The 14,767-nt window shown below is 38.6% G+C and overlaps 1 protein-coding gene and 1 long non-coding RNA gene across 13 annotated transcripts in view; one reads left to right on the forward strand and one right to left on the reverse strand.

Moving 5' to 3' along the window:
- Positions 1–14,767, reverse strand: part of LOC110015706 (uncharacterized) — a 117,893-nt gene that overhangs the window by 100,605 nt on the left and 2,521 nt on the right. The gene's annotated exons all lie outside the window — the stretch shown is intronic.
- tenm2a (teneurin transmembrane protein 2a) overlaps positions 1–14,767 on the forward strand; it is a 232,788-nt gene that overhangs the window by 83,905 nt on the left and 134,116 nt on the right. For 8 of the 12 annotated variants that reach the window (XM_020706716.3, XM_078953682.1, XM_020706715.3 and 5 more), the window contains one exon: positions 6,844–6,894. The exons of the other annotated variants lie outside the window; for them this stretch is intronic. In XM_020706716.3, the coding sequence (XP_020562375.1) occupies positions 6,844–6,894 (51 nt within the window). The remainder of the gene's footprint in view (positions 1–6,843; positions 6,895–14,767) is intronic. 12 annotated transcript variants of the gene reach the window in all.

Below are 14,767 nucleotides of genomic sequence, written 5' to 3' on the forward strand. Positions count from 1 at the left end.
CTCTTTGTTTTCCTACCTAAATTCCCCAGAATGTAGTAAAACTGCTTGCAGCAGCATGTGCAGTTGTGAGTGACTGATAATCTGATGTGAATTTTTTTTCTGCCTCTGGGCTAAAAAGGCTTGCCCGAACAGTTATCTGGACCATTATTTTTGATGTTGCCAAGGAGAGTGAGGTTTCTAAGAGGATCTTCTTCCCCTGGCAACTTTGTTTATTGCCAACTTCCCATTTCCTCGTTAATCCTGACGCAGTCATAAACCTGTGCACCAGCTTCACCGAGGTGTCAGCGCGGGTTAATGAAAAGTGGATGAAAGGAATGGCAACAGTCTAATTAACTGAATTCTCGTCAGGCGCACGCATCAGCTTTAGATCAACCTCTGTTGGACTGCATCCCTTAGACACAACTTCTGTTGACTGATCAAACTACTCAACACCTATTAAACACATCAAGAAACACCTTTCCCTGAGATGCTCCTCTCATCCAACCACCCGGTAATTGCTTTGTGGTTAATTACCGAGCTAATCTTGCAGCCACAGATAGCAGCTGCAGACGTCACTCTCAGAGCCACTGTCGCTTGCATTTCTAGACCTTGTAAAATTAGAAGCTTAATCCGATGCTACATTGTGAAAATTACAGTCACAAACCCTGCACAGTGATGTCACTGTCTTCAAATCTTTTTTTTTTCACCTCTCAAAACAAACTTTGTTAAAAACGGTCACTTGTGGATTCCTTTTCTTCCTTTCTCTGCGTATTAAATTGCCTATTTGGGAAATGCACCTTATAGATAATGCTCTGCATGCATCAAATAAAAGTGAATTAAATTTAGATTGGGGCTTCAAAAGGTTTTTTTGATGGATGTTTTGGAAAAGCCAAATACCATCTGATGCTGTTCGGCTAATATGACGGATTCAGATTACAGATTCAGATCAAACCTCAGCGTTTGCATCAGTGCCAGCACCGGGAGATCAGAGAAAAACAGCCAGAAGAAAAATAAATAAAAACACATTAAGACCAGGTATGTATGTTTAATTTGATCAAGCCAATTCTTAAGTCAGCTACATTTGTCTCTTCAACTAACGATATCTTAGCCTTTTCACTCCACCATCCCAGCCTAAACCAAAAGAGAAAAAAAAATCACTGAGTCTAGTCAGAGTTTGCCCCAAGCAGTGTGCTGACTGTTCGTGTGTGTAAATGTTACTGGGGCCATTCCTGACTGCCTACATGTTATCTTGTCTTTCTGTGTTAGAGTGTTTATGAACCCAAACCCCTCACATGGGTTAGTGGAAGTGTGAAACGGGTGCAAAGGAACCCCACTGTCAAAATAGCAACATGATGATCTGAGGGTCCAATAATAGATTCTGACAGAGGCAGACAGAGGAACACATTATAAGCGCATGCTAACAAATCAAAAAGCTGGTGTCATGCCAAAATAGAGAACACGGCGCTGCACTTCTCTCATCTTACTGCATCTTGAACCATCTTCAAACGCCTCACCTTGACTTGCTTCTCCTTCTCCTTTTCCATGCCCCGCCTCTCTCATCTTTCCTGTTCATCCTCGAGCTTCCCCTTTCCATCCTCTGTTCACTCACGCGGCATCTCTGCAGTTCTCTCTTTATGCTTTTGTCAGAGCAGCTTGGCAGCGTGACTGACAGATGTCAGTTTAGAAGTCTTTCAGAACAAAGCGTACATGTGGATGAATGTACGTGTGCCCCTATTGCAGGCTTTAGCAACGAAATGGAAAGCCCGAAGAAATGATGGCAGGTATGAGAAGCATATAGATTGATGTATTTTTGTTACTTGTTGGTGTGAGAGGTGCCGCCGCTGGTACAGTGAGGCAATTATCTCTGTCTCGCTTTATCGTTTGATACAATATTCTGTTTAATGGTAAACACAAATGAGGAGCTGAGTAAGATGAAAAACATTTCAGTCTGACAAACAGTAAAAATATTAGCTATTTTTGTTATTTTTTTAAAAACATGGAAGACTTCCAGACATGGAAAACTGAAAAACAAACAAAACAGCGCCTGAGTCAATAAAAGATTTAAAAAGTGTGATCTGTGTGATAGGTGCTTGGAGGATTTGCTAGTCACAACACAGTTAGCACCAGACACTCACCTCGTGCAATAAGGACTCGTGCTTTTGACATACTATAACTTTGACAAAGACTCACTCTTTGTTTATGTCCTAACGTGTTTGGCGGCATTATAAAATGACTTTTCCTGCATTTGAAAAAAACAAAAACAAACCTAGCAAAACAATTAGATATTTTCGAGTAATTGATTCACAGAATTTTTTTTTTGTCATTTTCCACAAAAAATAACAAAGGTATTTTGTTGCCTTCACTTGTTTTCTATTTTTTGAATTCCAGAATTACATTCAGTGACTTGATGCCTTCGATGAATTTTAGACAGCTATGTTTTGTGTATTTTTGACTAGGCTCTTGGGGTGTAAAAGACTAAAAAGTAAGAGAATGAAGACTAAACTAAGAACACAAAACAATTGAAAATGCACTTAGGGACGGTTTACTAGCATGTCCGCCACCTACAATTGGAAGAGGCTTGGTACGAAATGTCTAAGCGGGGCAAATTTTGCGAATCTTGCTCTAGGCTTTTTCCTTTCACAGCTCTAATGTGTTCCAATATTTGAAAAACTTGGTGTCATATAATTCTGGCCGGGCACAAACTGCAATCCTCCTCCAATATATAAATTTTCAAAGCGATGACATTTCTGTGAATTGAAAAGGAAGCCATCCATACGTCACTACCAAGTCCAAGTCTCTGATTGGTAAAAGTTCGATCTGGTTTAACTTGCCTTGTGCTTTGGCTGCACGTTCAAAACTGTGCGTAGCTACATGTGAAGCCCAAAGTGCACACTTATGTGTCTTTATATAGACTCATCATTGGAAGCGGTCGCTTGAACACACGTTCCCAAAGGTGGTGTAAACGTAGCTTGACAGGTAGGACAACTGGGTGAAGACAAAAGTGGCAACTAAAACAAGTTGCTGATTCCACATATCATGAAATATCTGGTTAAAACTGTAAAACCTCTGAATGATTGTAAACTAAAGCCTGGTGTGAATGTGACGGTGGGCAAAACAGCAACAAAACCTGAATTTGCATAAATACAACATCAAACCAGGAAAAAATAAAAATAAAAATCCCACATTAATCTTCAAGTGAATACCTGCAGGCAATAGGGATCATAAATTTACATAACTTAAAATAAAACAAACCAAAATTTTTAAGTAACAACATGAAAAAGCTATCAAAAGACGTAGGGAAGCGCCTGAATTTGGCATGCTGAACAGATGTTGATTATTTATACAGTTTTGTTGTTTGTTTTCTGATTTACCGCTAAACTCCATTTACTGAGAAGCATGTTAAAAGCTTTTAAATTAGTTTGCGAAATGCAATGCAGGGATTTGAAAGTTCCCTTACATCCAGCTTTACTGTGGAGTATTGGATAAAGACGATTTATAGCCCCTTCCAGACACTATTAAAATAAAGAGACTAGAACGTTGACTTGGCAGAAGTGATGCAAGTTTCTTTTTGCACAAGCTCAATAAGACAAACAAATATGGCCGCAGAAAGCAGCTCTGGGTGATTTCATTTTGGCAGCAGGGGGAAGAGATTTACTGTCGCGCTGTGCGTTGCCTCATAAAATGCCCGTCTGGAAACATAGGCAAGAGAACAGGAGCGCTTGTAAATTCCCACAGCAGTGCCTGAAGGCCAACTCCAAACTGCATTGATCAGGAAAATGATTAATATATGCACAGGTAAAAAAAGGCAAAAGGAACATCTTTGTGATGCTTTGACTTTTACTAAAACCTTAATCCCAGCACAGATTGTACAACTACAATCTTGGTGCTTTACATATGCTTATGTGTGCAGGGAGAGTCCATATGCCTCAGAGTTTGCTCGCTCATTAAATACCAGCCTGTTAAGAAAACGGACAGAATCTCATTCAGATTCAGCGTTGTTTTCCGTCATAAATCTCTGCTTTACTCATACAGGGGATTTCATGTACATGGACTCGCTGCACAGTTGAAGCTCGGCTCAATCACGCATGCATGCTGATTAGATCTCCCTCTCCTCCCTCCTGCACTGGCTCAATCTCTCCATCTGGTCGTCTCTATAATAAATCATGGGGCAGTATTGTGACGTATGTGGCAGGATACATTAATCTCATAATTACAGAATGAAAAGGTGCCGCTAAATTTAGTGTAGCCTTCCCGCCTAACCCTGCCCCCATCTGGGCATGCTCACTTGCCATGCAGGTTGTACCATTTTCAAAACAAGCCTTTCTTGAACACTTCTGTGCATGTTCTTTTTTTTCTTTTTTTAGACTTCAGGTTATAGTGATAAAAAAAATACAAGGAGAAAAATAACTTTCTCAATTCCCACTGCCCTTTGAAACAGCTGCATTTCTTTTTTTTTTCTTTTTTTTTGATTGAGCTACAATTCTAATTACACTTCCCAGAGTTTGGCAAAACAATTCCTCTGATTAACTAATCATGTCTTCTAACACAGATGGCAAAGTCTGTGCTCTAGTGGAGATCTACATATATATTTTTTACAGATGTAGATGTAAGTTCTAACAGTTATGTGACATTTTTTTCACTATAAAAATCCAAACATTGATTGTCTTGTAGTTAGGGAGGTCATGTTGTGTGTTTGATAAGATAGGATACAATATGCAATAAATCACACACATCAATATTTTTATGACACAAATACTCAGCCATGTAAGATATTTTTTTAAACGTTTCGTGTTGAGCTTCAATGGCTGCATTTTCCGTCATAAATAATACGACTTTTTCTCATTTAAATGAATGAAATGATTAGGATACCATAAGAAGCTAGAGTAGTGGATATATTCAAAGCATCTCATTTTTCTGCTGAAATATTGATAGTTGGTGCAATCAGATGAACATTCATAAACCAAAGCAACAATGTGTTGGCACATCAATACCTTTTCCAATCTCAACACTGCATAATACAATTAGAATCTATATCAGTTAGTAATTGTGAGACCGGTTCCTGAATATTAGCAGTTAGAGCCCCCACTTTCTCCATGCCGCCACTCTGAGCACCAGTAACTTGGTTCATGCCCCTCCTGTCCATCAAATTCAAACAACACTTATGGAGTTGGGCTTGCAGGGACCCTGAAGACCATTGCTGTCCCCTCAGGGCCTTTGTGAGTGCATGCGAGTTGGAAACTTAACGTGAGAGCTTGCGCCTGTGTGTGTGCTTCAGGAAGGTTGGGGGCATTAGCCTCTGATTGAGTTTTCAGAGAGCAACGTGGGGTGCGAAAGGCTCCACAATGGTCTAACAGAATTAGTAGCTTGTGATGAATGGTGTGTGAGAGCAGCACTGACAGCTCGCTTTCACAAATACACACCACCGTGAGCGTATGCATGTGTGTATGTGCACACCTATATAGCCCTCCCACTGGTTCAAGGACTTTTTGTCCATGGTCTGAGAGCTGGAATGAGAAAAATTGTAACGGACACGTGTGCACGCTGTGAGTATGTGTATGTCTTTTGCTAAAGCCTGGGGTTTGGCAGAAGTCCTTCACATGCAATCAATACTGACTGACCATCCAACATACAGAACATGGGGCTCATACATGCTCACACACATGTGCAGACTGAGCAATGACTGAATTCTTCAACATCTGGGAGACAAAAGGCACTTCCAGATCAGAGCTGAGCCAAATACACACAAAGACAGACTCACACAAGCAGACAGTTGGGTTCTCCCATAGACTCAGACACACATCCTGAGAGCACTGTTTAATAAAATCTGTGGAATATTGATCACAGTCCAGATGGACACTAACTCACATTTAAAGGATGGAGCAATGTAGACAAGAAGAGGAGAGGGGCTTACAGGGATGAAGATTTGTGTGTCTGCATGTACGCCCATACTTCTTCTGTTACTAGCTGTTATCAGAAAATAATTGACAGTTTTTTTCACACTATGCCAGATTTTAAGGTGCAACGTCAATGAATGGTCTATATTTGAAGTTATGTTTTATATGTAAGGCGTACGGACCTATAAGGTGCATAAAGAGAAACAAAAGAGACAAAGATAAGTCTGTCAGTTAGACTTGGCGCTCATAATGACCCTAAGTTGTTTTTGACACACAACACCTTATCCATGTTAGAAGTGTTGGCAGACTCTCTCAACCTTGTTATACCATGTAAAAAATCAGACCAATACGCTAAAACAAACTTTACTGTGATTACAATAACTCCTAACCTTAATAACACATAAAAAGAGTCCACGTATCAGCTGCGTTAGCATATTCACAATAACACCATTATATTTTGACTGAGCGCCAAGTACCTCTAGTCCCTTTGACATCAGTAAACACTACCTGATTTAATCCAATTTATAAAAGACACTCCAGATTTTTAAAAGTTTTTTTTTCAATTAAATTAAGTGTTTTACGTGCGCCTTATGTTGTGAAAAAAAAAGGATAAAAATAAACATTGATTAGTTTTAAGGGACCCTTGTACGGAGCTGTGTGCACTTTGATGACAGCGTGTCCTCAAATCTAGCGGTGAAAAAGAGGAAAAAGAATGAAGCAAGACCAAAATTGGGAATGACACTAAAAAACATTTTGTTAGTGCTTTATCGTCTAGAATAGAATACACCTTTGTTTCTGTCACTTTGAATTCGGACAGCATTAATTTTCCTTTTTTATGTCATTTCTTTACATTTTTTTCATTTGCTGTTTAGTTTTGTTCTTTTCCAGTTCATGCTTTCATTCTTGATTTACCACAATCTTTGTTTTATCCTTTGTCCCTCCCGCCTTATTTTCTTCACCTCTTCTTCAGTCTACCTAGAAGATGAGCAGGATTTGGATCCATTTGGAGACTATGTGATCAGTAAGTAATATTTGGTCACAGCACTTTTTTTTTTAAATGTACCTCATTTAGATCGTAGCTGTTTTTCATGTGATTTATTTTCCCCATTTGTTTGGTGTTTTTGTTGTGCTCTTGTATTTGTCTTTGCTGTTTTATTGATGTTTTTACATGAAGCAGGAAGTTGCTCACAATTTTTGTCAGCAGGATTTTAGTTAAAAAAGTTCAGCAAAAAAAAAGAAAAACAACCTTTTGTTTGGCAGAGAAGCGAACAGTGAATTAATTGGTTTCTGTACATTACTCTTGTGATCCATTTGATTCGAGGTAGCAAAGCTCTGCCTCTTGTTCACATGCCTCATCTACATTTACGAGCTGACTTCATTATGATCTCCTGTTTATTAGCACACATCCAACTGGTTAATCTCTTTGCACTTGATCAGAGGAAATTTCCCAGAGGGTGCATGCTTCTTTTCCCCCCTTTGCCATTGAAAAAGTAAAGGCGCCTATACACAAAATTGTTTGTGAGTGTGAATTAGGGTTAATTCTTGTGTTATTGAGCTGTGGAGTTTTCATCAGTTCTCATTAGTCAGACACAGCACAAGTAAGTTTAGCTTCAGTGTGGAGCTAGAATGTTGGAAAACAAACATTTTTGTGCCTTTTAATGTTAAAGGTTCAGGGCTGGTTTTGTATCTTTTGTTTCTTTGAAACCATTTTTTTTTTGCTTTGTTTTGTTTTTTTCCCTTAGCATTTTGTACCTAACATCTAGGGCACAGCCTTGAGCGAAGTAGAAATGGTTGTGCAGTCATGCACTCAGCTGCAAAGAGCTGGACAGAAGCTGGATTGCAGGTCATCCAAATGTTTATTTTCTTGAAGCAATTTCAAATTAATTGAAAAGTTTTGACTTTGTGTTCTACATGGCAAAGTCAAGCTGGGTAACCTCCTGAAGAGGAATAAGTGGGTATGGAAAATGGATCAAAGGATGAATGTGTTAGACAAATCACAGGGCATCCCTGCTTGAAAAAACTCAGCAGGGTTCACATAGATAGCAACAAATTACTGATTCTAACTTCAAGCAGAAAAAAAGCTTGAATTAAAGTAAAAATATTTAATTATTCTAAATTAGATCATCCAAACACCACAATTTCACTGAAGATGTGCTATCTCAGATCAATCAACCAATCCATCAATCACTTTATTTGTATAGCACCTTTCCTCAAACATTAGTAAGCACAAGAGGCTTTAACATAAAAAGCAAAGTGATATAAAACACAAGTTAAAATAGTGACTAGTGGCAGAGCTAATTCACGCACAGGACACAACACAGTCGTAATCAAAAGATCAAATATAAAGTAATAGGCAGTAACACTGTGAATAATAACTCATAGAAGAGGTACTGGTTAAACCAGGACATTTACTCAAAGAAGCTTACTTTTCTACATACATACATTATGCAGTTAAGTATAAAATGACAATATGCTAAACACAATAAAATAAATAGGAAACCCACTATATAAATTAAACAAATTATTTAAATGCTAAGTTAAAAAGATAAGTATTAAATTTACATTAAAAATATCCAACGATGCAGAAACACTCAGATCCTCAGGTAAGTTATTCCAGAGGTGAGGTCCAAGATACTGCAAAGAAGCTTCATCATGAATATTTGTTCTAATAGCAGGTATTGATGATAGAGCAGTACCTGAGTGTCTGAAAGCTCTGCGTGGTTTATATGGTTTAAGAAGATCTGATAAATAAGAAGGATCTAGCCCTTTAAGACATTTAAAAACTTAAAGGAGTAACTTAAAATCGATCCTGCAGCTGACAGGCAGCCAGTACAGAGATCTTAAAACAGGGGTAATGTCAGCTCTCTTATTGGTGTAAGTTTAAAGACGTGCCGCAAAGTTTTGATCAAGTTGAAGTATATGAATATACTGCTTTGGGAAGCCACTAAGATAACAGATAATTTGTGTGTGTATATGGTTCATAGCCGTGTTTCTTTTTCTTAGCCCACTGAATTCCTTTCTAAGGCTGCTGGAGCCTGTCCCAGCTACTGTTGGGTGCAGGCGGTGCATATCCTGGACAGGTCGGCAGTAATAATAGCACATCTTCCCTCTGAAATAAATTTTTGACATATATTGTATCAATCTTTAGATCACCTTACAGGTTCTTTTTTTTTACAATTATTATTGTGTAACACCAATGTCAAGCAGCTCCTATATCTAAAAGAAAACATCAATTCTATTTCTGGGCTATTTTAAATTAACCCCTTTTAACTTGAAATGTGCTAAAGCCAGCAACCTCAATCGTGAATCCCTCCCAGTATGTTTTTAGAACAAACACTTCAGTGTTATTGCTAAAAAATGTAATTCACATTTTCTTTCATAGTAGTAGGTTTAGGGTTTATTGTCAACTTAGCCTACATGGTTTTGGGTCGTTAAGGGTCCTTTGTCCTCAGCTTGGGGGTTGGGGAGCCACTGACTCCCTCCCTGGTTATCTCTTTCAGCTGTTAACAGTCCAGGTGGAACTGGTTCGGTTTGTTTGGGTTTCAGAACACTGCCGTAGATGGATGGAAGAATAAACCTGAGACCACCATTCTTAATAATAGAAAGTTTATCCTTCTTGACAAAGATGGCTTCTTTCACTCCTCGCTCAAACCATTCTTTCTCCCTGGCTGGAGAGAAAGGATTGTAAGTTGACAATACCATCCAGTTTCAGGTCTGACTCCTCCCCCATGAGGGCAAATAAACCATCGCTTTTACCAGCTAATTCAGAATTGACAAAACCTCTTGGATAAGAGGTGAAACGTCTTCTAACTTTAAAAACTAAGTCCAGATGACAACCTTTAAACCTACTACTATGATGGAATCTACCTGGATGAATGAGAGTCTTCATAGTCACATTTTCATTGCCATTTTTAAGAAAGTATTTCAATCTAGTAACATGTTCCTTGTCTGTTGGATTTTAAATCTTATTCTTACTTTCTAAATTATACTAGCATACTGAATGATAAATAGATTTTATCTTTTTGGTGGTCAGTCCAGCCTGCAGTTATTCCCTGGTTGTAAATACATCACTTCTAGATGTTTAATGGTGCTCCGTGACTCTGTTATGTCAGGGGATCACTGTCTTCAACCTCCCTCTACTGCTCTGAAGACACGTTTGATTAATGTCCCTGATCTGATTAATTATGATGGACAGTCAAACAACCTCTTTCAGGGAACATCTGGAGTGATGAAGCTATTTTTCCAGCTATGTAAAGGGATATTTATTCACTGTGAATGGCTGAATGAAATGTGTCCAAAGAGTGGATGTTGACAGATGAACAAAGTTGATTTTGTACTAACACCAATTGTGCAATTTAGAGGTCAAACTAGATCCAATTAAATTAGCCTATAGGCCTCACAAGGCTTTGGACCTCCATTAATGGATGAAAATATTTAATTTCAGTAGTTTTGAACATGTATTGATAATAATTGCATTATTTAAATTAAGTGTGAAAGATGGAAAACAAGTGAGCAATGGCTGTATTTGTCCAAAAACGATCAATGTTAAGCTTTCTTACCCCTAAAATTGAGCCTCAGAGAAAACGTTTCCTAATCTGAGTGGCTGCATTACAGATGTCGGCTGCAGCAGAAGTCCCACTGTGTAAATTAATCCCAAATTTCTGACCCTGTCTGAAATTTGCTGCAGGCTTTCCAAATGGGAACATGACTCACGGCTCACATCTAGGGCCATCATTTTGAATTGATGACCGCAGATTATCCTGCTGATATTCTTGTGTAAAAATAGAGTGCTATCAGTTGCCAACTGGCAAAGAAAGCATGAAAATAAAGCCATTTTGCAGATACTTTGGTTTGATACGCTAAAATGCTGGCACCTTGAGTGACACAAAAGAAATGGCAAGAAAGCAAAAAGAACCGCGCCGCAGCGTTAAAAAGTAGCCATTCAGACAGGAACACAATACGTTGAATTCTTTGCAGCTCGGCTTCGCTCGCATTCATCACTCTGTTGTGAATTTGTACATTGTGTTGAAACGTTGTTTAACTCACTGAAAGAAATGCCTGAAATATCAGAGAAAATGTAATGTAAGGTTGTAAAATGTATGTTGGATTCAAAGAAATGAGGGTTTTGTGGGGCATTGATCATGCAGAAGTTAGTAGCTCCATTCTATATAATTTTGTTTTTTTGTATCTGCAGGAAAACCAGATGATTGTAGCTGTTAATCTATAAACCCAACATCAGAGCAACAGAATATTACGTTGTTTTTTTTTTCACTGTGCAATTAGAGAAATGACTATTGTTGGATAGGTGGTGCTTTTCATCAACCGCCCTTAATGAGCAGAAGATCAGCAGGTCTAACGTTATGTCCTTTTATTGGTTTGAATAATTTCACTGCCTTACATACTGTCAGGAGGAAAATTAGGATGATAAAAGTTTTATGTTATGTATACACCAAGCATTGGACACCCATTCAAGAATACGCTGAATGTGGTGAAAGCGTTTTTAGTACCGCGTTCACACACTACCCGATACTAGCAAATATAAGTACCAATGGAAAGAGGCTTGATGTGAAATATTCACTAATCTTTCAGGCTTTTTCTTTACAGCCTTGTCCCGATATATGAACGATTTGGTGTCATAATTCTGACCGGGCACAAACTGCAATTTTAAGTTTGTCCTCCATGATCAGACTATTTACAAACGTGTGACACTTTCATGATAAGGGACTTCATTCATGTTTCACTAGCAAGTCCAAACAGTCAACATTAGATTATGCCATGGAACACTGATCAGACCAATATCAACCTATTTGTATCAGAGTATGCACAATCACAAATCCTTTTTTTTTAACATTTAAAAAAGTGGAGGCCTCAATCTAGATGAAATGCTCATATAGTATTTTGAGAGTAACTATGGCAAAATAGATTGGGCCAAATTTTCTTCAGAATGACTTGTGAAACAAATAAAATCATACAAGAAATAAATTGTTCTGCTTTTGTTATTGCTGATTGAATGGGATTTTCAAACTGTTGCACTTGAAAATATCCATACATTTGATTTATTTTTCTTTCATTTATGTTGTGTAAAAATCTTTTGATACAGTACCTTTTGTAATGATATTTTAAACTCCCTTTTTACTTTATTTTAACTTTGCAAAAAGGGCAGAAAAATAAATGTTCTTCTTTCTGTTACTTTTTCCCCCAGATATAAAACTTGTGTAAGTTTTTTTTTAATGGGATGAAAATAGATCAATTATAAAATAGAGAAAACAAAATAATGTTGCCTAAACCCTTCCTTGATTAGATACATATTATTAGCTTTAAATGTAAAAACTTAAAATGTATGATATATACAGATTTTTTTCATTTTTATTAAAACAGACTGACATATATAGATGTTTTTCATCTTATGACAAGGTGAAAAATGGCTTACAGCATCTAAATTTTAGCTGTGCCTTGGCATTAAAGTTGAAAGAAGAGTGACTCATTTGAACCTATTTTTATGGAGAACTTTTAGGTCTTACTGCACTTCACAGAGCCCTAATATTACCTAGACGCATCACAATGGTTTGATCTGCCAGATCATTTGTGGTGTGCTGAGCTGAGGTGCGTGGAGACATCAAGTTGGCAGTCAAAGTGTTTTACTTGACAAGAAAGCACTGTGTGAAGAATCTGTCGGATCATAAACTACATCCATTGTTTCAAAGGGACCAGGTGAGGTGTCTTTGTGAATAAAAAAACTTTTTGGGGACACAACGAGAAAAAACACAAGTTGAATAGTTGGGTTTTTATATGAAAATATCAGAGTGAATAGAGAATAGATGCTGTGAGAAAACAGACTATTTCCTTTTTTCGGAATTGACAGCTCCAGCAGCTGTTCCTTTATTGTTTTGGCATACAAATAAAAAAGAAATGAGAATCTGAATCATTATTAACAAAATGGAATCAGCAAAGCGCTAAGTAAACCTTCACATTCCCTTTTTGCATTACTTCTAAAACAGAATACCAAATGATGGCAAATGCTCAGCCTTGCGTTGTTTTTCACTTTCCCTCCGTTAACACGAAGCAGCTGCACTTGGCGTTTAGCACTTCCTCTTCCAGCTGAGTGATTATGACAGGCTGATTGGTGTTTTCTGTTCTTGGGGATGAGAAGATCAATGTGGGGCTGATAGCGGGAGCTGGATAAGAAGAGGAACAGAGAACGTGGATGAGGCCTTGTAACGTTCAAGTGGGAAGCGGGGATCAGCGGATTTCATGGAGGGAGGCAGATGCTGGTGAAAAACGGGGGGAAAAATACGTGTTTTTTGAGTCGCGTATTTATGTGGATTGTACCAAAATGACTGAAAGTAATAGATAATGTGCAAAAAGGAGAAACTGGGAGTGAGGTTCAGATTTAACAGTGGAGGAGATATCTTTGGATTAACATTCTGTGACTGTCTGCAAATGCTGGGATAATCTCTGTTGTCCTGGAGTGCTCTGTGGGATGCATACAACTGCTGCAGGGGTTGAGGCCTACCGCCAAGGCTGTCACTGTGTGTCTGGGTGTGTGAAACTTAGTCTAGGTGCAGCAGGTGGAACAAGATGCTGATTCTAGCCTTCCCTCCTATGCAATTCTCAAATCGACTTGATGGACATGCCCTCAGCGTGGCGGGATACTGATGTTGCAGGGGCACGTTTCTACTGCGGTGGGATGGCCCGTTGTCCAGGGCTTGTAAAAATGCTCACTCCTTTCATTTCCTCTATAATTTTAAGGGGAAAGTATGCAATCTAGCACAACAAGGGCATCTCTTCTCCTTGTGTGTGCAGTGAGGAGAAGTTGGTGGATAGCTCTTTACAGTGCTTTAATCCCTATTGATTCGTGCTTCATGCTGCCTTGCCGAATGGAGCGCAGCACCATGGGGAATAACACAGCATGGCGAGGCACACCACGGCGTTACCTCACATGGCTCTGCCGGGCAGTGTTTGTTTGTGTGCTAACCAGAAGAGCGAGGGAGAAGCGGATATAAGCAGTCTCAGAGTGACGTGCGACATTTCACTAAGTGACTGAGGTGGGTGTTTTTGAAGCATGTACACTCCTGCAGAAAGCCATTGTAAGGCTGAAATTAAACTTCTGCTATTAATAATCTGTTAATGCCTGTACTTGCATATAGACTGGGTTGAAGCTTGTTGGCATGGTAAACACTAAGTGGGAAATTTGGGTAATTAACTCTGATTTGACAGTTATTTATTTCCCATTGACTCCAGAGCTGCTGTAGTGAAATAAAAGGTGAATAAACCTCACTAATCCCTAACTAATTTATTGTGGTCTTTGATCATGAAAAAATGAGCCTGTCAGTGACTGAGTCAATATGAAATTCAACACGTCTTAGCATGAATTGTCTTCATTATAGGTCAGCGGATGACAGAACTGTCTGATGTGGAATTAATGAGTTTAAAATGTCATGTTTTTGTTTCATTCCAACAGCGTGCATCCATAAGCCAGATCACTCTGCTCAGTTATCATATGGACACCAAAACAAAGAAACAAGCGCTGATTAAAACCAAACTCTTCAAAGGAACAAAAACGCCGGCTCTGATGTCGATATTCTGGTTAAAAAACGTTTCTTTCCTGCTCAATACTTGCGTTAATGGGCTCTCTTTGTTTGTCAGGGAGTCAAATGGGAGAAAACAGATGAAATAAATGAATCCATATTAGCGGCTCTAACCTCTGATTGTGCAAGCACTCTCACACATTTGGCCACTTAACGCTCGGATCTTGCTAATCAGACACACATCTGACTTTTTCTTCTACTCGACACAAACAAGAAAGCAGCCTTGTGTCTCAGCTGTCCCAACATTTTTTTCTTTTTGTTTGAAGCCTTTATGGTGTGTGGCAAGTATCCGCTTTGGAAGAATAA

This window comes from Oryzias latipes, chromosome 10, assembly GCF_053564925.1.
Source record: "Oryzias latipes strain Hd-rR chromosome 10, Olatipes_Hd-rR_3.1".
NCBI lineage: Eukaryota > Metazoa > Chordata > Actinopteri > Beloniformes > Adrianichthyidae > Oryzias > Oryzias latipes.